This window comes from Cyclopterus lumpus, chromosome 18, assembly GCF_009769545.1.
Source record: "Cyclopterus lumpus isolate fCycLum1 chromosome 18, fCycLum1.pri, whole genome shotgun sequence".
Lineage (NCBI taxonomy): Eukaryota > Metazoa > Chordata > Actinopteri > Perciformes > Cyclopteridae > Cyclopterus > Cyclopterus lumpus.
This window is the reverse complement of record NC_046983.1, coordinates 2,687,424-2,708,002: the sequence shown is the minus strand read 5'-3', so window position 1 is coordinate 2,708,002 and position 20,579 is coordinate 2,687,424. Positions and strand designations below refer to the sequence as shown.

At 42.5% G+C, this 20,579-nt stretch overlaps 2 protein-coding genes across 2 annotated transcripts; one reads left to right on the top strand and one right to left on the bottom strand.

Annotated features, from left to right (window-relative positions):
* Positions 1-1,507: 1,507 nt before the first annotated feature.
* On the bottom strand, positions 1,508-7,470 carry LOC117747527 (E3 ubiquitin-protein ligase TRIM39-like). The gene is made up of 9 exons (XM_034556833.1): positions 6,783-7,470; positions 6,198-6,249; positions 5,387-5,965; positions 4,285-4,380; positions 3,882-4,115; positions 3,598-3,745; positions 3,463-3,489; positions 2,557-2,732; positions 1,508-2,460 (listed from the first exon to the last, which is right to left on the bottom strand). The coding sequence occupies exons 3-9, from the start codon at positions 5,960-5,962 to the stop codon at positions 2,086-2,088; spliced, it is 1,632 nt and encodes a 543-aa protein (XP_034412724.1). The 5' UTR covers positions 5,963-5,965; positions 6,198-6,249; positions 6,783-7,470; the 3' UTR covers positions 1,508-2,085.
* A 9,651-nt stretch (positions 7,471-17,121) lies between these two features.
* LOC117748104 (pyrin-like) lies at positions 17,122-20,194 on the top strand. Its single transcript, XM_034557729.1, has 8 exons — positions 17,122-17,382; positions 17,516-17,611; positions 17,867-18,100; positions 18,205-18,352; positions 18,477-18,503; positions 18,680-18,744; positions 18,846-18,968; positions 19,298-20,194. Exons 1-8 carry the CDS (start codon positions 17,122-17,124, stop codon positions 19,676-19,678), a joined length of 1,335 nt encoding a protein of 444 aa, XP_034413620.1. The 3' UTR covers positions 19,679-20,194.
* The last annotated feature ends 385 nt before the right edge of the window (positions 20,195-20,579 follow it).

Below are 20,579 nucleotides of genomic sequence, written 5' to 3'. Positions count from 1 at the left end.
AAAGATTATTGAAAAATATATTTTTTTTAAATTAAATAAATATTTACAACACATTTTTATATAAGATATATGTATCTTCAAGACAAATTAAGGAGAAAAAAAAATTAATTCAAGCCACATATTAAAACTCACCTGTGATGGAGAAAGCAGACGATCTCTAACCAGAGAACCCAGCTGGTGTTCTCCGGTTCCTCGCATCTTGACTCTGCCTTTTTAAAGGAACAAAGCATGTATATTCAAAACAGGAGGCTTGCCTGTTTTTTTTTTCCTCTCCTGCATCTCAACTGCTCACCGGTCATTCACATGAAGATGCTAAAATCAACCTTTTTTTTCTGTCAGTTAGCTCTCTTTGATTCAGAGATTTAAAAAAATTAGCGATGAAACAATGGCTATAAAATAAGACGTAAAACACAAAGAAAATTATGGTTTTTTTTTTTACATGAAACAGCTGAACTACAAGTTGTAGTTTTGTGCAGAAATGTGCTAAATATTTACAAAGGGATGTGCAAAAGTTCACAGTATGAAGTATAAAAAGAATATTGTATTTGTTGGGTTCTTATGGACAGAGGAACAAACAGTTGTTTGGCTCAGCACCAGGTAAGTTAGCAGGTATGCATGCTACAATTGTTCTTCAGGAGGTGGTGGGGACCAAAACAGAGCTAAAAAGGAGATTGGATATTGGACTTACGGCCAATCGGTGGCCAGAAAGACTCCTCCAAATGAATGATGATGTAGTAAATAGGCATCCATTTGCTAACACATTAGTCTCAACAGCTTTATAAAAAATATGTCATTGTGCAACCCTCACCTATGGTCACGAACTCTGGGTCGTGACCGAAAGAACGAGATCTGGGATACAAGCGGCCGAAATGAGCTTCCTCCGTAGGGTGGCCGGGCTCAGCCTTAGAGATAGGGTAAGGAGCTCGGACATCAGGGGGGAGCTCGGAGTCGAGTCGCTGCTCCTTCGTGTCCAAAGGAGTCAGCTGAGGTGGTTCGGGCATCTAGTCGGGATGCCTCCTGGACGCCTCCCATTAGAGGTTTTCCGGGCACGTCCAACTGGTAGGAGGCCCCGGGGAAGACCGAGGACACGCTGGAGGGATTATATATATATGATGGATGGGTCAAACAAGTACAGGACTTCCACCTTAGAAGGCCAACGTTGTGAGAAACTAAAAGCCAAAGTTGTTGGTTTAACGAGGTGAAACACGAGCAAACCTTTGGTGTCAAGGCACCGTGCGAGAGGTAAAAGGACGTCATGGGGCAGTTGGAGTAGGGGTGAGATCACATTGTGCACAGGCCGTGACTCAGTAGTGAAGTGGAGTAGTGCACTAAAGTGTCCGTCCTTATCCTCCCTGCATGGTTTGCCGTGTGTCCTCTAAGAATGCAAAGCACATGGAAACAATGGGCGCTCTGTTTTGGACGGATGCAAAAGATCTGCAAAACAGCGAAGGTTTTCTGGGTCCAGAGGAAAACAAGTTTCTTTATTTCATCAACAAATCACCAAAGAAACACGCATTGAAACATGTCGACGTTATTCTCACAACATTTTTTGATCATTAAGATTAAAGCTGTAAACATTGTCCATGTAATGTCAATGTTACATCCAGTTAAAAGTCTGGATTGCAAATACAATCCCATAATATGTCATAGTGGTTTTGGTATTATTATGCATTGTTCAAAGGTCTCAGGGTTACGTCCCAGTATGACTGTATTTCTTTGAGGGGATTGAGGACATTTTAAATTACACCAAATGACTAAATCAATCCTAACTATTTTTTATTGATCGTGAGTAAATATGTTTTTTTTTGTAATTTAAATACACATTTGGGGCCAAACCCCACCTGGTGCCACCATGTACACCATGACCAACACTCAAAAGATCTGAATTACATATTCTTGAGAGACTGGAACAGGAGCGCTAAAAGGTTCAAGGCTGCGATGCATTCTGATCTTTGAGATCTGCTGGTGAACTCGCGGTAGAACCCCAGAAACCGAGGAGGCAAGACTATCAAACACTGAGTCGGTTCTGCAAGTCGAGATCTTCGGAAACGCCATCAAAGGCTCATGGAAGCCTACGTCTCAAGTTTACGGTCGTAGGTGGTTAACATCCGTGATGACCAACGGCGCGGTATTTTTCCCTTCGTCGAGACCGCCCGGGCTGAAGAAGGGGAAGACCCTCTCCGAGAACAGGCACCCGGCGAAGGTGTAGATGTGAGACCTGTCGTCCGCGTCGAAGAACGACACGGTGCCCTCCTCGTAATCCGTGAACACTCCGACGGCCCGCGGCTTGACCGAGGGGGAGAGGAGGACCGAGGGGGAGTCCAACGCGCGGTACTCTTCCCCGGCCCGGAGCCGCACCGTCCAAAAGCCGTTCTCCGGATTGGAGGTGATCATCCCCTTCCGGTTGACCGACTCCTTGACCACGCCGAGGTCCCAGAAGGTCTTCGTCCCCACGGCGACCTGAACGACAAAAAAAAGCAAGAAGGACCGTGAAACGGCAGAAAAAAGAAGAAGAAAAAAAAACGGATCGCGACGCCGTCAATAGGTGCCGCCGACCTGGAAGTAGAACCTCCCGGACAGGAAGCCTCGCTTGGCCAGAACGCAGATGACGGGGTCGAAGCGTTGGGGGTTGTCGGGGACGACGTGCAGCAGCTCGCCGCGGCCCGCCTGCTTTCCGTCCAGCGAGAGGACGATGTTCGGATGGGCCGTGGCCGGGTCTAGAACCACGTCGACTAGGGAGATGGAAACAGAGTTAAAATAGGGCGATGTTGCGTCTACATCGTGACACGAAACCAGACGTCGTCTGAGACCTTCGATGTCCGTCCTTTTCCTGGTTTTCAAAGTGTTGCACGGCAGTAAAGTGTTCTATTATTCTCCTTTTCCCAGATTACATCCACATTAAAAATCTCCTTCTGTAAGTATTTTCTAAAAAAGCACCAATAGTCAACCCGCACGATATCGTCACAATATCGATATTGATCGACTTCGTCACCCTAATACAGATTCGTCCCCTCCTACGACGTTAGAACTGATTTTATTAATGAATAAATAGGGATTTGAAAAAAATATATTAATCTTGCTCTGCCAAAATGCAATAAAATCTTTATTTCACTACTTCTTTGTGTTGCAATGTCGTATTATTTCACTGATATCTTAATTTCTGGGTCTCGTGAGCAGCAAAAAAAGAACATTTCAGCCCCGAAGTAGACAATAAATCAATAAAATCAATAAATATGGGACAATCTTGCTGTTAATTATTAATTGTTATTTAAGTGTTTTGCTTTCAGCCTAATTATCTCCATTTTTTTTGTGACACAACCACAAGTGGGCAGCAAAATCAAAACGTTTAAAAAAATCCGACCATAATATTTTAACATTATTATTATTATTATTATTAATATAAAGCAATCCAACATGCCACAATGCATTTAACCTGACACTGAAAACGACGTGAGGTCTCACCTGCATATTTCTGCATCTTCTTCATCTCTGAAGATAAAATAAAAAGGCATGAAACTTTAGAGAAGAATGAATTCAAAAGGCGTCACGATTTTTTTATTTTTTTTTACTGTAATATTTCCCGATTAGATGCTCGACCTTCCTTCTTCAGGCCGGCCAACTCGTGGGTCAGGGTGCGGTCCAGTTTGGACAGCGCCCCCCTCAGCGTCCCCACGCACAGTTCAGGGTCCACGTCGATCTCCGCCCAATCTCTGGTGGGAGGAGGTGACATGAGAGAGGGAGACTTCTGCCAAGGGGGGGGGGAGAGACATTTCAATATTACTGTATGAATGTGAGTAGCGCATTGATTTTAAAAGGCGTTTGAGCATAGCTTTCCCCCCTAGAACCTCGTCTTCTCCACAGTTTCAGGTGTTGCTCGTCACCTGTAAGACGTTCAGATGGTCCTCGCTGTCTCTCAGGTCCTGCAGCTCGGCGCATCTCCTCTGCAGTTCGGAGATCTCCTGCTGCAGCTCGTCGCCGAGCTCCTCCGCCCGCCGCTCGGCGTCGCCCCGCTTCTCCTTGACCTCCGCGTTGACCTCCGCTTGTCTCTCCTCGACCGAGCGAATCAGAGACGCGAAGAGTAGGTCGCTCGCCTCCGTCTCCGTGTCTGTATTTGTCTGGACGGGGATACAATATATATATATATATATATATATATATATATATATATATATATACCTTCACATTACAAAGTGATGTACCTTTCAGGTGACCTCCACACAGCAAAATGCAAAAACAAATATTTTCTAATTAAAAAAACCCAAATCAACTTATTTTTGGACTCACGTTGCTGAGCTTCAGGCAGCTTTGGATCTCCTCCACCTTCTTCAGGCGTTCCTGGATCATCAGCTGGAAATCCTCCTCGCTCTTCTTCATTTGGACCTAAACGGGCAGAAGATGAACGGAAACCTTCAGCTGGCCGAATACACGAGGCTATGAGACACGTAGAATTTTAATATTCAGGATTTCATTGCTATTTGAAACTCCTTTGGTGACTTTCTGATGATTTTAATATACATTTAGAGATCCTCTGCCATTAAATACATGTTATACTGCTATAATGTATACTGTTATACTAGTAATGCCATTGTAGCTTAAACTATATCATATTATATTCTGATAATCTACTGTCTTACTACATTATATACTATATTGTATTTATATTCTATTAATACAGGCAACAATAATGACTTATTAGTATTAATTATATATTAGTTTGGTGAACCCTGTTTAAATTTAAACTTTCGATACACTGTATACACTTTCATTTTTATTTTATTTTTTAAATTGTCATGTCCTTTATTATTATTATTTAAATTCTTAAATGTAATATGCCCTGCTATTTTAATTTATACATTTTTCATGTTCTTTATTATTATTATTATTTTAATTATTGAATGCAATACGCCCTGCTATTTTATTTTATTTTTTACATTTTCATTTCCTTTATTATTATTATTATTATTATTTAAATTCTTAAATGTAATATGCTATTTTATTAAATTTTTGTTATCGTATTTTATATTTATAAAAAAGGTTTTTGCTGCTGCTTCAAGTAATTTCCCCCCCTGGAGATAAATAAAGTAAAATCTAATCTAATCCAAGTAACCATATTGTCCTTTTACCTCCTCACTCTGCATACGATTTAATTCCTCTTATTGTTCTTATTTGTCTGTATTATTATTTATATCTTCGTGCTGCTGCAACATCTTCATTTCCCCTCTAGGGGGCACTATAGGCTCACGTCCTCATCTCATTATTAACCCAACGTCTCCTCACACGACCGCTCTCACCAAAGTAAAACTTTTCATTTTCACCCGTATTTCCCCAACATCCCATAACCCTCATCCATCCCATAACCCTCATCCATCCCATAACCCTGCCTCACCTTCCTCTCCCCGCTCTCCTCCTCCACGGCCACCGCCCGGTGACCTTTGTGCTGCGTCTCGGTGCAGAACCGGCACACGCACTCCATCTCGTCCCTGCAGAACATCTCCAGCAGCCTCTCGTGCTTCCGGCACATCCGCTCCTGCAGGCCGGTCGCCGGCTCGATCAGCTTGTGGACCATCAAGGCGCCGACCCTCCGGTGGGGCTCCAGGTGGGCTTCGCAGTATGACGTCAGGCACACCAGGCAGGACTTCAGGGCCCCGACCTGCAGGGAGGTCGCGGCGCAGACGTCGCACGCCACCTCGCCCGGTTCGGCCCGACGGACCGCGGCGGCCGCCCGCCTGAACGCGTCCGCCAGCTCCTTGAAGGCCGCGTTGATGCTCATTTCCGGCCGGGGGGTGAACGGCTTGTCGCAGGCGGGGCACCGGCAGACGTCGCCGCCGTCCCACGCCGCCCGGAGGCAGGCCCGGCAGAAGTTGTGTCCGCAGGGCGTGGTGACCGGGTCGGTGAACACCTGCTGGCACACGCTGCACTGGAACTGTTCTTCTGGCAACGGGAAACACCCGAGGGAGGCCATTGCCTGCGGAGAGAAATAGTCGAACAGGAAGTTAGGTGAGACAGGGAGATGTTTGATAGAGGAAGTACAGAACGACCTTTCATCATGAAACATAAACGCTCTCACAGTAAACTGTTTATTGAACATACACATTTACATGAAACTCGAACACCCTGTGCTGGTTGGTCGGCCTCGGCGTGTTAGTCATCGGTGTGTGTGTGTGTGTGTGTGTGTCTAAGAAAACAAACACACCCACCTCACTTCCCACAGAAGAAAAGCCACACAATGACACCGGTGCACCAACAACCCTAAAACAGTTATATCATTAAAAGTAAATCAGAAAACTTCAGAAATAAAATGGATGTAAACTTTAAATGGGTAAAATTGTAAGTTGAAATAACAGAAGGCAAAGTTTGAGCGGATGAAGAGCTGCTGGGACTGAAATGAACTAGGATTCACTGCCTTGCTCAAGGGCAACGAGCAGAAAAGCTGCTGACTCAGACACAGTTAGAAGAGGAGGTTGACGCCACTCTTAGCCGGTTAGCTTAGCACACATTCTAGGACCGGTGAAAAATAGCTCGGTCCAAAAGTAACAAAATCCTCCTCTGAAACTCCTCGATTAGCATATTATATCTGTTTTTATTAAATAATCAAATCACTGTAATTATGGAGTACAATAAGTCCCTTCAGTAAGGTTTAAGGATTAAGGCCTTACACATATCTAATCTGTAGCTCAGCCATGAAAATACAGTTTATAGATTCAAAAAAGCTAAAACTTTCAGTCGTTGTTGTTGCAACAAAAACATATTTTTTTTACATATTTTTATTGAATATTTCTCACGCGTATGCACTCCTGCGGGCGGTCGGAGCCGTTCAGTCGCACTCGGGTCCTTGGCGGCTCTGCTGCTGTACGAATGAGCGTGAATGCAGATGCACCGTCAGCACCGTGACCTCCTCACCAGAACCCTCCCTCTCCTGAGCCCGGAGACGTCTTCAGAACTGTAATTTCCCTCACACCCCACTATTAGTTACCATAATGCACACACACATGCAGCAGGTGGTATCTGTGTGTGTGTGTGTGTTTATGGGATCACGGGACCAGAGGGTAGTAGGAGGGAGTGTGTTTGCCTCGCGGGGCGGGGCGCTTTAAGTCCAATGGTTCACGTTTTTTCCAACGCTCGACGCACCTGAAACATACATAAACCTGAACCTGAGGAATTCTGCAGCTCTGCATGCGTATTGCAAACATGGCCACGGGTTATGGTTATCGTCACATGCTTTTCAGCTCGGTGCATTGTCGACACCTTTGAACAAAGCTGCACCCGGTCGTATAATCCCTGGAACCGGACCAGCAGCGGCTCCTTCACCGAGCAAAGGTCATGTGACCATAAAGTACAAACCGGACTGACGTCCCTGACGATGCACGTTGGACTCGAAAAGGTTGCGACCGTGCAGAGAGCAGATCTCCTCCAGGTCTCTGCTCAGTTGGCTGACCGCGCGTAGACACCGGTGAGGTGTCGGGAACACGCTTCCTTCTAACGGGAAAAAAAAAGAAGACGTTTTTAGTACAATCTTGCCAAAAAAAAACACATTTAAGTCGCCGAGCGTCTCTGACGTCAGTTTAGAGGTGACGTCAGCTTAGAGGTGACGTCAGCAGTTTAGAGGTGACGTCTGCTTAGAGGTGACGTCTGCTTAGAGGTGACGTCTGCTTAGAGGTGACGTCTGCTTAGAGGTGACGTCAGCAGTTTAGAGGTGACGTCAGCAGTTTAGAGGTGACGTCTGCTTAGAGGTGACGTCAGTTTAGAGGTAACGTCAGTTTAGAGGTGACGTCAGTTTAGAGGTAACGTCAGTTTAGAGGTGACGTCAGTTTAGAGGTGACGTCAGTTTAGAGGTGACGTCAGTTTAGAGGTGACGTCAGTTTAGAGGTAACGTCAGCTTAGAGGTGACGTACTCAGCAGTGTGTGTGCTGGTAGTTCAGGCCTTATAATAACAGTGTTGTATGCCATTTATAACACTCTGCGGGTCAAACGAGATCAAACGAACAAAGGTTCAGGCGGGGATGCCACATTAAAGTTCGAGAAGAACACGTTGAACTTGTTCTTTATGTATAATACATTTCTTTGAACCACGTATTGTTGGAGTGACATCTTGAAATACGAGTGCATCATTTGCATTTAAAGATAATGTTATGAGTCACTAATATTATGAGTTGTGAGGGAATATTTAGCATTTAAAAATAATGTTATGAGTTGCGCCGAACGGTGAGTTTGTGAGCAGGTTCCACAAATGCATCACGGTAAAGATATTTAGGTACGATGTTCTTCCTTCTGCGAGTCAGCGATGTTTGGCTTCTTGCGTAACCACCCCCGAAATAATTAAATAAACCTGTAAGCATTTCCTGCAACGTCCACTCGGGGGCAATAAAATACATCAAAATACAATAAAAACAAAAGGCAGGCAGACGGATAGTTTCTCTGACGACTGTCGATGTTATTAAAGAATGAAGCATGCGAAAAGATCAAAGAGCAAAAAATACATGTACAAGAAAAAGTATCGAAAAAAACAGTAAAATCTGATTCTTATACAGTTTCATTAACATTGTCGTTAATTAATTCCAATCGCTCACGAGACATTTTTATGACCTTTAGGGTGACGGAGTGCGACGTATGGGCTCGTTAAAAGCCTCTCCTTACAACGATTATCAATGTCACATCCGTTCACTGCACTCAACCACTTATTATATGTTCTGGTTCAACGAATACAATCGTTTCAATTAACTTAATAACTTAATAAGCAGGCACTGCGTATGCACAGAAACCGGGTGTGTCCAAAAACAAGTGAGTCTTTGAAGAAGCACACAGACAAACAATAAAAACACTTCAGTAATCATTCATTCATCCGCGTCTTCTTAACTCAATATTTATTACATCATCCCAAACTAATTTAAATACGCCCTTACAGTTAAATCATCCTTATTTTATACCATCTGCCACGAACAGGGCTTTTTAAAATCAATCAGCAAGAAGCATAATCTTCAGCTTTTTCAGGGCTCAATCATAACAAAAATTGCCTTTTGTTGCATCCAATGACACATTAGTGTTATACCAAAGGCTCGTCACGAGGCTTATTCAGCAATAACAGCCCATAAAAGCCCAAAGACAATAGAGTACTCAACAAAGCGATGTAATACATATGGTAAAAGGCTAATTACAGCGACTGCAACAGTAAATATGACACTATTACTGTACGTTTATGTTTACTTTGGCATGGACAACGCTGAGATTTCAGATTTCACCATGCCCACATCACACAGAGAAGTCTATGCTTCATGTGTTAAAGCTGTATTCTTTCTATTGACCACCAGGGGGCGACTCCTCTGGTTGTATAGAAGTCTATGCTTCATGTGTTAAAGCTGCATTCTCTCTACTGACCACCAGGGGGCGACTCCTCTGGTTGTATAGAAGTCTATATAAATGACTCTACTTCTCTTGATTTATTCCCTCAGTAAACATTGTAAACATTAGTTTTTGGTCTCAATCTCTAGTTTCAAGTCTTCTTCAATACAGCGTGATGTTCATTTAGTAAATTATGGTCATTTAGATTCTCCAGATCTTCTGACGCTCTCCAACGTCCTCTCTCTGTCTGGATCATTCACACGAACGGAGGAAGGAAAAATAACTCTTTATTCGTCTATTAGAGCATTTTAACCACTTTAAGGACCTTTAAATATTGGGTTGGCGGAAAGTACCTTAAAACATTGTTTTTGTGAACGTTTTAATTACACGGCTCGGCCAAAGCCCGGCGCTCCTCGTGTGGCTCGGACATGGGAGCGGAGATGATTGTTCCTTCTGTAATTCTAGGTTCTCGGGTTACAGGTTTTTTTAATTCTTTTTTTCCCACGATACCCGGGAGGCTCGTCCACTTGGAATCCGTTTCTCACCGGAACTGATTGGAGGATTTTTTAGTCTCTTAAATCATTTTTATTTCTCAGGTTCAGGGTGAGCTGCAAGAAGACACCTGCAGGCCGCCGACGCGCAAGGTGTACACCTGCAGGTGTGTCGGGGGGGGGGTTGATGGACCGAACCCCCGACACGGTCACGCGTGCATGGACCTCTTTGGCGTTCAGTCACGGAAAAAAAAAATGATTTAAAAATGTTTAATGCTCCATTTTAGTCGGAGGACGTGGAAAAAAACAACACATTTTGCATGTCGGACTTTCAGCTGCTCGTACAGTTGTTAACAAAGATTCTCGTGGTTCAGATCGAGCGACGATGCATTTAGTTGTAAATGTAATTATTCGTGAATGAGTGTCCCCCTCGCCGGTCGGGGTTAAACACATAAAGGGTTGTGTTCACATCCAGAGATAACCATAGCAACCAGGGAACAGTATTCAACATAATTGCCGTCCAACCATCTTCCAAATATCTTTTTTTTCTTCGCTCCTTTGATGCCGTTGGTTGAGATTGCACCAGCTCCCTTTTCCGCCAAAAGGTCAAAGGGTCAAAACACTGCTAAATGTGGCTGAATCATGAAAGCCCCAAAGTTGTAATAATAGAAGAAATAGTTGTGAACCTTTTCCACATAGAGGCGTCTGGAGTTATTCCTCTTATCCTCGTGTTAAAAAATCAAGTGATTGAAGCGATTGAAGCCCGACTATGTGTGTGTGGGTGTGTGTGTGTGTGTGTGTGTGTGTGTGCGTGTGTGTGTGTTTGCATACCCAGCATAACCTGACTTTGACAGAGGCAAGATACTGTTTCAGATTGATTGAGTGTACTCACCTTGTGATTAACTAGACACACCTGCTACACAGCCCAAGTGTGTGTGTCTGTGTGTGTGTGTTAAATGTATCCAATCCTTTCTGAGTGCATGAATATACTTTCAGAATTTCACCATGCCCACATCACACACACACACACACACTGAAAAACAACCCGATTGGTTCAGAAAAGTGAAGCCATCGCTGAAGTCCCTTAAACTTGCATTCTTTCTATTGACCACCAGGGGGCGACTCCTCTGGTTGTATAGAAGTCTATGCTTCATGTGTTAAAGCTGCATTCTCTCCTCTGGCCACCAGGGGGCGACTCCTCTGGTTGTATAGAAGTCTATGCTTCATGTGTTAAAGCTGTATTCTCTCTCCTGACCTCCAGGGGGCGACTCCTCTGGTTGTATAGAAGTCTATGCTTCATGTGTTAAAGCTGCATTCTCTCTCCTGACCTCCAGGGGGCGACTCCTCTGGTTGTATAGAAGTCTATGCTTCATGTGTTAAAGCTGCATTCTGTCTCCTTTCCACCAGGGGGCGACTCCTCTGGTTGTATAGAAGTCTATGCTTCATGTGTTAAAGCTGCATTCTCTCTCCTGACCACCAGGGGGCGACTCCTCTGGTTGTATAGAAGTCTATGTTCCATGTGTTAAAGCTGCATTCTCTCTCCTGACCACCAGGGGGCAACTCCTCTGGTTGTAAACATGAGTTTTTGGTCTCAATCTCTAGTCTCAAGTCTTCTTTAATACAGCGCGATGTTCATTTAGTACATTATGGTCCACTTAGAGTCAAACAGACCATAAAGCACGGCTCGCTTTAGAGTTGCACGCTCTGTAAACTGTCCGTGCTTCTATACCACAACTCTTTTTCGCAGTCTGCAGCTGAGGCGACGCCTCCTCCTCTGCTGACGACAGCATGACCACGGGTTATTGTTTTAACATCGGGTGGCGATGGCGTCTACGCAGTGCGCATTGTTGTGGGACATAGTTGACGTGCACAACATCGGGGAGATTGAAGACAGAAACATTACATTACATAAACATATCTTCTTTCTACTCCACCTTGTAACAGACACTTGCACTGCCAGGATGTGCAGAATGTTTTTAATGATTATTTTAGCCAGGAGTATTCATCCACTGCCAAATGCACCGGTGCAAAAGGCCAAATGTGTCAATCAAACATGCGGAAATGTACAACCTGATTCACTCAGCTCCCTTGAACCTGAGTGAGCTACTATAATAATTACATGAAATAGACACTAAATAATAAAATGTAAAAAAAAGAAAAGGTATTCCATCTACTTCTTTAATACGGTCGAATGGATAATTGTTAAAAACATTTGTGGTCGTGTCCTCTTTATCTTCTTTGTTAGAGCCCAGTTCAACTGAAACATTATATTGGCATTTTTTTCCATTTCTATATTTAAATTACACTGCACTGTAATTACAGTTTGGAACATTTCTCAAGCACAAAAGACAAACGCCGGAGGGTGAATGGGAGAGAGGTGCAGGATGTTGACAACTATTACAAAGAGTGGAAGATTACCGCAAAGCCTTGATCCATAAGCTTTTACCCACAATGCAGCCTGGCGTCAATTCGCCCGCAAACACGTTATATGTTATATAAACAACAAAACATTTCACAAAAGACGAAAGCCCTTCAGAAAATGTGTATTTGACGGTCACTCCAATGGGAGGTGGCATTGAGCTCCGTTACGTTACCCGGGATTAGGGCGGTCATGGACGTCGAATAAAGTAGCGCTACGTTTTTTGCACGTTTGGAGGCAGCTTCGAGGGCAGCGATGAGATTGGTTGATTTTAAAGTGAATACCCACAACCAGCTGAATCAAAATGTAGTTTTCTTCAAATGTGTGGATGCTGTTAAAAAAAAAAAGACTCTCAGCGACATTCGAACGTTTAGTTTTATGTTTATGTCTGGAAACGCATTCAGGGAGAACGCTAGTTTTTAAAAAAGTGCCCGTCAGCAGGTTGTGGGTGTTTAAAATTAACCAAAATATAAACCACCAGGGAGAAATAGAGCTCTGCACTACAACGGGTTTATACTTTGCACACGATATTTTAGTTCTCTGTTTGAATGTCGTCGTGTTTCTGAATCGTCCTTGTGTTTTATGAAATGTGTTTTCCGTGCTTTGACCCTCAGGGCCACCGTACCGTACCTCCCCCGCAACGGGGAGTGCACTGAGCACGCACGTCGGGGTCACCGTGGATGAAAAAGGATTGTACTACATGTAACCATCGCAGTGATGTCCCTTTTCACACAGCTCAGGACAATGAGCACCGTGGGCGCCCACGGAATTTGTGAAAGTCCTGAAACAATAATTATGTGTCATGGCTTATTTCTAATTTCTCCTCCCACTCCTTGTATTGTTGACCTGTCAACATCCTGCACCTTGCTCTATGAGCTGCTGTTTTGGGTGCGTAAGATTTGTTTAAGGCTCCGGCAGGAAATTCAGGATTCAATGAGTTAAAGTTGAACAATATTTGACGGACTGCAGCTCCCAAATGCTCGGCTGTTAGTCTGGTCATGCAAATGAATTCAGACCTAAAGGTTAGTTCTATTTGTCAGTTCAAAGGATGCCGACCGTTCTGTTCGCTAAGCTAATTAGTAAACAGGCGGGGTCAAAGTGCACACATTCGGTCAGGGACCGGAAGTTCCCCGTCAGAATAAAACCTACTATCCTGCCTTCAGAATAAAAGCAACACATTAGGTTTCAATCGGCATCCATTTGAACTATTGTCTAAACAATAAAACATTCATTCTAATGCATCATACAGTTAATCATTACATTTGTCATTAACAAACAGAATAATAAAACAGTGATCCTCTCTTATGTTTCATAATACATTCCTCCAGAATATTCCTCATAGTATCCCAAATTAATTATCATAACTTTCTTTATGTATTAATTTAAAACATAAACTTTCTTATCTACATGTGCAAGTGTATATAAAATCCCCTCCAACAGGTGTTAACGTAGAAAGTGTGGCGAGGTCGGAGGAGCATACCGTAGTGAGTTGCCATGCGCAACTGTAAGAACAAATACGTTTAAAAACATTAATATTTTCATTAAACGTAATCAAAACTTGCAATATTGACAGAAACAGGGGTTTACAATCGGTCCCAGTTTATTCTGATAAACATTCAATAATTGATTAATTATACGCTATTTTTAGGCCAGAATTAAAATGTAGTTTTCTTCAAATTTGCAGACTTTGAACGTTTAGTTTTATTTCAAACCTCTGAAAACACATTCAGGGGAGAACGCTAGGTTTTAAAACAAAGTGCCCGCGTTGAATACAATAATTGATGACTCAACGGAAATCAAATATCAATACGAGAAGAATTTATGACCAATCAATCAATCAAAAACAAAGATGACAGGATCGTCAAGATACTTAAACATTGGAATTGTCTCACAAATATTAATAAGGCGAAACTTGTGTTGACGAAAATTGCAAATATTTGATGTTTAAATGCGTGCCATTAAAAACATACCAACGACACACGTAAAATATACAATAACCGGAGAGTGCCTGAATCACAGCGCTGCTCTGTAAAACAATATATTTTAAATATTTTTAAACCCGTCGAGTGAGAGTAAAATATGTTAAATATGTCTCGCAGCCTCTAGCTAACGGGTTGAACAGGAAAAGACACATGAGGCGCAGACAAGGATGTTGGGGGGTGTCTCATAACCGGCTGCAGTGGATATGTGAATGCTGATGTTCGGAATCTACAAGTAAAAACAAAGAAGAACATGAATTACCAGTTTCGATGAACGTCAGTGTGGGAGGAACTGATGTCTTTATTAAGAGCGCTTCTCTACACACACGCACGCAATTGCTGTCAACACACCTGTTGAGGAGTATCTCTCTGTGGACCCACACAGGTAAGACGTTATTTCTATTTAGCGGTAAAAGTGTGATTAGTGATAACAATGTGCAATGAGATATCAGTACTCTTGAGTATTAAAAGTTAAAGTGCCTTTCCCCATGAAAGTGTCGGCTATTTTTTGTTTTCTCGGCAAAGATTTGGCGACTTCACACGCGGGGAAAAAAAAAGATGGAGACGGAGAGACCGAAGTTTTCTCGACGACTTCACACGTGGCGGAAGTATATTATTTCTTACGGACCCTCGAGAGGGAAACTTTGCGATTGCTTGACCCGGCAATCGCAATCTCATGTAAAATGTGCCCTTTTTAACCAACGTATAAGGGCCAGAAATGCACCAAATGTTACTACATCATTTTAAAATGTTCTATGAGAGTTTTATGTATTAGTATTGAAGCCACAGAGGACACTTAAATGGCGAAAGCAGCGCTGTGACATTCCTCAGTTAAATAGTACTTGTTTCCAACCCTGCCAGGACATTTGGACACTCCCACTGTAATCTGCTCCCAATTAGAGATTATTTGGTGTCTGCCTTTTTCTCCGATGAGTTTTCTCTTCCATGGAAACTTATTTATTCAAACCGTGTTAAAAAAACATTCCTTAACTGTAGATGAGATATTTTAACTGTAGATCAGGATATTTTGTGCAGGCTTAAATTTCACGTCCTTTTGTTTGACAAAAAACAGCGTTCAAAAAAGTACATTGTTTTTGTCCGGCTGAATATATATGAAATGCAGCACAGGATTTTATATAATTTGTTTTTTTCGTGAACATCTTGCGGCTTGGACATCATAAAACTGTACTAATAATCAAATATTTTAATATTTCAACAACAACAGCGACAATAAAACTGCATCATCACCAAAAGTATTCCCCAAATTCAACTTAATTACCAGAAAGAATGTTGTCGTTAGGCATTTAACAGATATATATATATATATATATATATATATATATATATATATATATATATATATATATATATATATATATTATATTTTTAAAAAGTAGCAGTCTGTAAATGTTTCTAGTTTCCACTTTATATTGAAAAGTATTTTAGTTTTTGGTCTACAGTTGTCAATGGTGACCAACAATTTGTATGACTGTTCTTCCAATTTAGTAGGTGGTAATTAAGAAAACAACTAAATATGCAGTTGATGGTGGAAAAAAAGTTAATAGAGCATGAAGCATAAATTCATTAATTTGTTTCCAATGAAAAAAAAAAAATACCACACAGTATATATATTTTTTAGGGAGTTTTTGTTTTGTTACTTGAGATATCAACGAAAAAGCTGTGGGATATATGAAATCTATTCAGTCCATATACTTATATATATTATATATATAAATAGTGTATGCAGCGAATGGGAAAATAGTCTTTTAATGGCAAAACTGTATTTTGGATTTAAACATATTAATGTAGTTGTAGTAGCAGTAATAAAAGGCTCTATTGTAGATATGTACATGTTTCACTGACTATGGGAAGACAGCAGTTATTCATAGATAGCTAGTTGTATAACATCTTTATTCTTTCTACATATAAAGCAAGAGGTCGTCTGCATATAATGACGATATTTTATTCGTGCAGTGAACTTTTCTATAACATTTATTGTCTGAACACTCAAATACATAATCCCACTCTAGCTGCATCTTTTCTGCACATAATCTTAAAAAAAATTAATTTTAAACAAAGAATTTCAGTTTTGGATGACACCTGGCTTTCGGTATACCTTTTTACAATTATTATAAAAATGCACCCTGGAAATCTCCGCAATTAAGCCAATGTAGGTGTGACACGTTTGAGTTTCGGGCACACACACACACACACACACACAATTGATCCCAGCTGAGGCTGATTTACACATCGTGGACACCGTTCCCTGAACCACACCCCCGCTCCACCCACTCTGCAGCTGAGCCTAACCACACCCCGCTGCCACAGTAGGGTACAACTATACGTTAAAATATGGACTATTTCAAAAGACATTTCTACATTGTAATATGGAAAAGTAATCCACTCACAATTGTTGCATGTGTATGTAAAAATATCGTCATTCCTTCTGTCAGGAACATGGCCTTCGCGTTGTCCGAGGAGCAGTTCCGGTGCGTTATATGTCTGGATATCTTCCACAACCCCGTCTCCACGCCGTGTGGCCATAACTTCTGCCTGGGATGCATCAAACGTTTCTGGGACACGAGACACAGGACGGAGTGTCCGCTGTGCAAAGAGGCCTTCAAAACACGTCCAGAACTGAGGATCAACGTGGGACTGAAAGACATCACCGAGAAGTTTAAAGAGTCCGTATCCATTTTTTTTGTTAACGATGCATAATAGAAATACACCTTTTAAAGCACTTTTTTTCTCCGACTTGAATTAACCAGACCTGTATTGAATCAATAGGTCTATAAGGGGCAGGCCAGCATACAAGAAAACATTGAGGAGAGGGATGCCGCTAAAAGACTTTTCCAGAGATGAAGTCCCGTGTGACAGCTGTACGGTCAACCCCGCAATGGCCATGAAGTCGTGCTTCGTGTGCCAGCTGTCGTACTGCTGCGAACACCTGAAGCCTCACCTGAGCGATCCGGTGTTGACGCAGCACAGTCTCACCGACCCGGCCACCTTCGCCACCAGTCACCTCTGCAGAACTCACAACAAGCCGCTGAATAAGTTTTGCAAGCGCGATCAGACACCGATTTGTATAAAGTGCAGAGAGTCGGAGCACAAACACCACGAAACGGTCTCGATAGAGAAGGAGAGCAAGAAGGTCCGGGTGAGGAAAATGATCTACTACCTTCATCGGAAATGCCATAATAGAACTATAGGCCTGCAGACTCATTTTTGATTTAATTGCATCCTGACAGTGCTCTTGATGCTGTATTTGTGTTCTCGTGCAACCGTTGCAGATTCAGATTAAGAAAATCGAAGGAGACTTTCATGAAATGGTCCAGGCCAGACTCTGTAAACTTAAGGATATCAACGCTTCAGCAGAGTCGAGCAAGGTACCTTTTTTTGTATTGTATTGTCTTTCAATATGTTAAGTAAACACGCATTCATGTCCCAACTTTGGTGATCCTCTGAATTTCAATTTCAATTTGTCCGACATGGGCCGACAGGTTGCCAGTGGTGCGGCAACCACGGCAAAAGAGAGCCTTTCGTCTTTTTTCGTACAACCACAACAGTGCCAATGAATAGAGAAGAAAAAAAAGCTCCTATTTTTTCCATCTTCATTAATACAGATTTATGCCCATCTGCAGATAAATAAAGAACAGGAGATAGAGAAAAGCATTCAGGTCGTCACCAGGGTGGTGAGCGTCATTGAGAAAAACCAGGCTTCGCTCATCGCGGAGATCGAGAGGAAGCAGGAAGCGGCCGACGCGACGGAGGCGAGGCTTCGCCAAGAGCTCGGCCAGGAAATCGTCGAACTCCAGAGGAGACAAAGTGAGCTGCAGCTCCTGGACCACACCGACGACAATCTCCATCTCCTACAGGTCAGAAAGGTCACCCACACATCCACGATTATTCATACATGAGCTAGATTAGAGCCCAGAATGGTATTTCATTGTGTGTGCCACTGTCTTCCTGTTTTTCTTAGTGTTTTCCCCTTCTGAGTGCTCCGATGTTGGGCAGGAACTGGTCTGAGGTCAGAGTCCACACTGCCAGCTACATGGGGCCAGTGAGGAGAGCCTTCACCAAGCTGGTGGAAGTGTGCCATGAACTTGAAAAGAAACTGTCTGCAGAAGGTTGTGATGGCGCTGATATCCTCATATATATATATATGAAAAATATAAATATTATCATCATTTGAATGTAGGAATCTTTCATGCAGCAAAGTAACGTGTTTTTTCTCTCTCCTTTTCTTGATAGAAATGAGTATGGTATATCAATATGCAGGTATGTTTTTCTATCTTAAGAGCTCCTGATTATTTAGCAAATTGTACCCAAAGTCAAATTGGTTCACATGAATCTGTGATTATATAAAATTTGATTATATTACATGTGTTTTGAGTCCAATTGAGCATTTTTTTGGTGAAGCCTTCCAATACTCGTACCTCTCTCTCCGTCCCCAGTGGACGTGACTCTGGATCCAGTGACGGCTTCGGGTTGGCTGTGTCTGTCTGCAGATGGGAAGCAGGTACAGTGCGACGTCAATATGCGGCAAACTTATATATATATATATATATATATATATATATATATATTGTGGATATTACTGATGTTGTTGTTGATCCACAGGTGAGCCTCAGCCAGCAGCAGAAGAAACCCCCCCCCCCTGACGACCACCGCAGGTTCGACTCCTGCGTCTCCGTTCTGGGGAAACAGTGCTTCACCTCTGGCAGACATTACTGGGTGGTTCAGGTAGGAGCTCAGGACCCCCCCTGACAAAAGGGTCTTTTGGGGGAGTTGTGTCTCATCCAATGTGAGGGTCCGAGGAAAGAGGATGTCGCGTGCAAATTTGTGCTTTGGGAGTTATTGAGATCTTTAAAATGTTTACGGTTTCGTTGCCTCGTAGGGTTTCACCAACGAGGAGTGTACCTCTGTGTTTTGGATCATACCGATACACAAGAACTGAAACAGTCAAGAGACGTGAATTAAATAGAAATAACATTGTGAAACACTATGATTCAAATATGTACAATATTTTTATTCTCGTCTAATTCTCTATTTTTTGTAACTTTGCGTTCCAGGTTGGCGACAAAACCGACTGGGATCTGGGCGTGGCTAAGGAGTCCATCAACAGGAAGGGCACCATCACGGTGCACCCCGATAACGGTTACTGGGCGGTCTGTCGCCGGAGGGGCGGCAGCCTCAGCGCCTGCGCCGGCCCCTCCGTCACCCTCCGCCTCCAGGAAACACCCCAGAAAGTGGGCGTGTTCCTGGACTACGAGGAAGGATCGGTGTCCTTCTACGACGCCGAGGCCAAGACCCACATTTACACCTTCAGCGGGTGTGACTTCAACGAGCCCCTGTACCCGTACTTAAACCCCTGTCTCCATGACAACGGGAGAAACACCGCCCCGCTGATCATCTGTCCGGTTGAGGGCGGGGAAAATGGGGGGGCATTTTAAAAACGATAGGCTGAGGCCCCGCCCCCTCAGCACATTTACTTAAACGAGAAAGTTGATGTTCCTGATAATCTTTTTGAGTCAAAAATGATTCGGTTGCTATAGGAAACAGGTTGTGAGGGCCGATACTCATCCTGACCACCAAAGAAGGAGTTCGGCCAACTAAGTGTTATCTTAAAGAAGTCTTTTATTGCAAAGATTACAGTATTCCCCAACGATTCGGCCATGTTTACTCGTTAACCATGTGTGGATCTGGAGGTGAGAGATGCTCCATGTAAAAAAAAATTATAAATAGCCAGTGACAACAAATATTGGGGCTTTGTTTGAAGGCTTTTGGGTGCTTTTTAAGTTTATTTGGGGGCTTTTTCTTTTTATAGTGGTAAAGAGGTCATATTTACTCCTATTTTGTTTCTTGTAATCATTCATATTCTTGTAAAACATTTTAAAATCAAACAATAAAACTGGTTTGTATGTTGTACATTCCAACCAAAAGTCCAGCCGTGCACATCTCTGAGTGTCTTCAGGCTTACGGTAGTAATTAATTAGATATACATTTTAATAATCTTTTTGCTATACCTGCAAGTATTTTAAATGTGCTGCACCGCTATTAAAGTGATGAACATATTAAGGCATCAATAATTGAATCGTATACATTATTCTGAAATGAGCCTCTCTGCATTCTGTACTTTAAGTACGATTTGACGGTAATACGTTCGTGCTTTTACTTTATAATGCTAAACTTTAGCTTATAAATATTAAGGAGAGCTTATAACTCACTGTTTATTTGATACTGTTTTGATGTTGTTTATCCATTTGTAAAAAAGAAAATCGTACTTTATCTTTAATCATGTGTATTCACTACAAATGTTTCGTTACCTCTTCAGCAATCACATGACGGTAGAGC

What these genes read in the sequence shown, in the direction of transcription:
- LOC117748104 (XM_034557729.1), top strand. Translation starts at nt 17,122, where the DNA reads ATGGCCATGAAGTCGTGCTTCGTGTGCCAGCTGTCGTACTGCTGCGAA. An exon ending in ACAATCTCCATCTCCTACAG is followed by an intron (nt 18,101 to 18,204) that starts GTCAGAAAGGTC and finishes TGTTTTTCTTAG; the next exon opens with TGTTTTCCCCTTCTGAGTGC. An exon ending in GACATTACTGGGTGGTTCAG is followed by an intron (nt 18,969 to 19,297) that starts GTAGGAGCTCAG and finishes TTTGCGTTCCAG; the next exon opens with GTTGGCGACAAAACCGACTG.
- LOC117747527 (XM_034556833.1), bottom strand. Translation starts at nt 5,962, where the DNA reads ATGGCCTCCCTCGGGTGTTTCCCGTTGCCAGAAGAACAGTTCCAGTGC. An exon ending in GAAGATGCAGAAATATGCAG is followed by an intron (nt 2,733 to 3,462) that starts GTGAGACCTCAC and finishes CCATCTCCCTAG; the next exon opens with TCGACGTGGTTCTAGACCCG. An exon ending in CCGGGAGGTTCTACTTCCAG is followed by an intron (nt 2,461 to 2,556) that starts GTCGGCGGCACC and finishes TTTGTCGTTCAG; the next exon opens with GTCGCCGTGGGGACGAAGAC.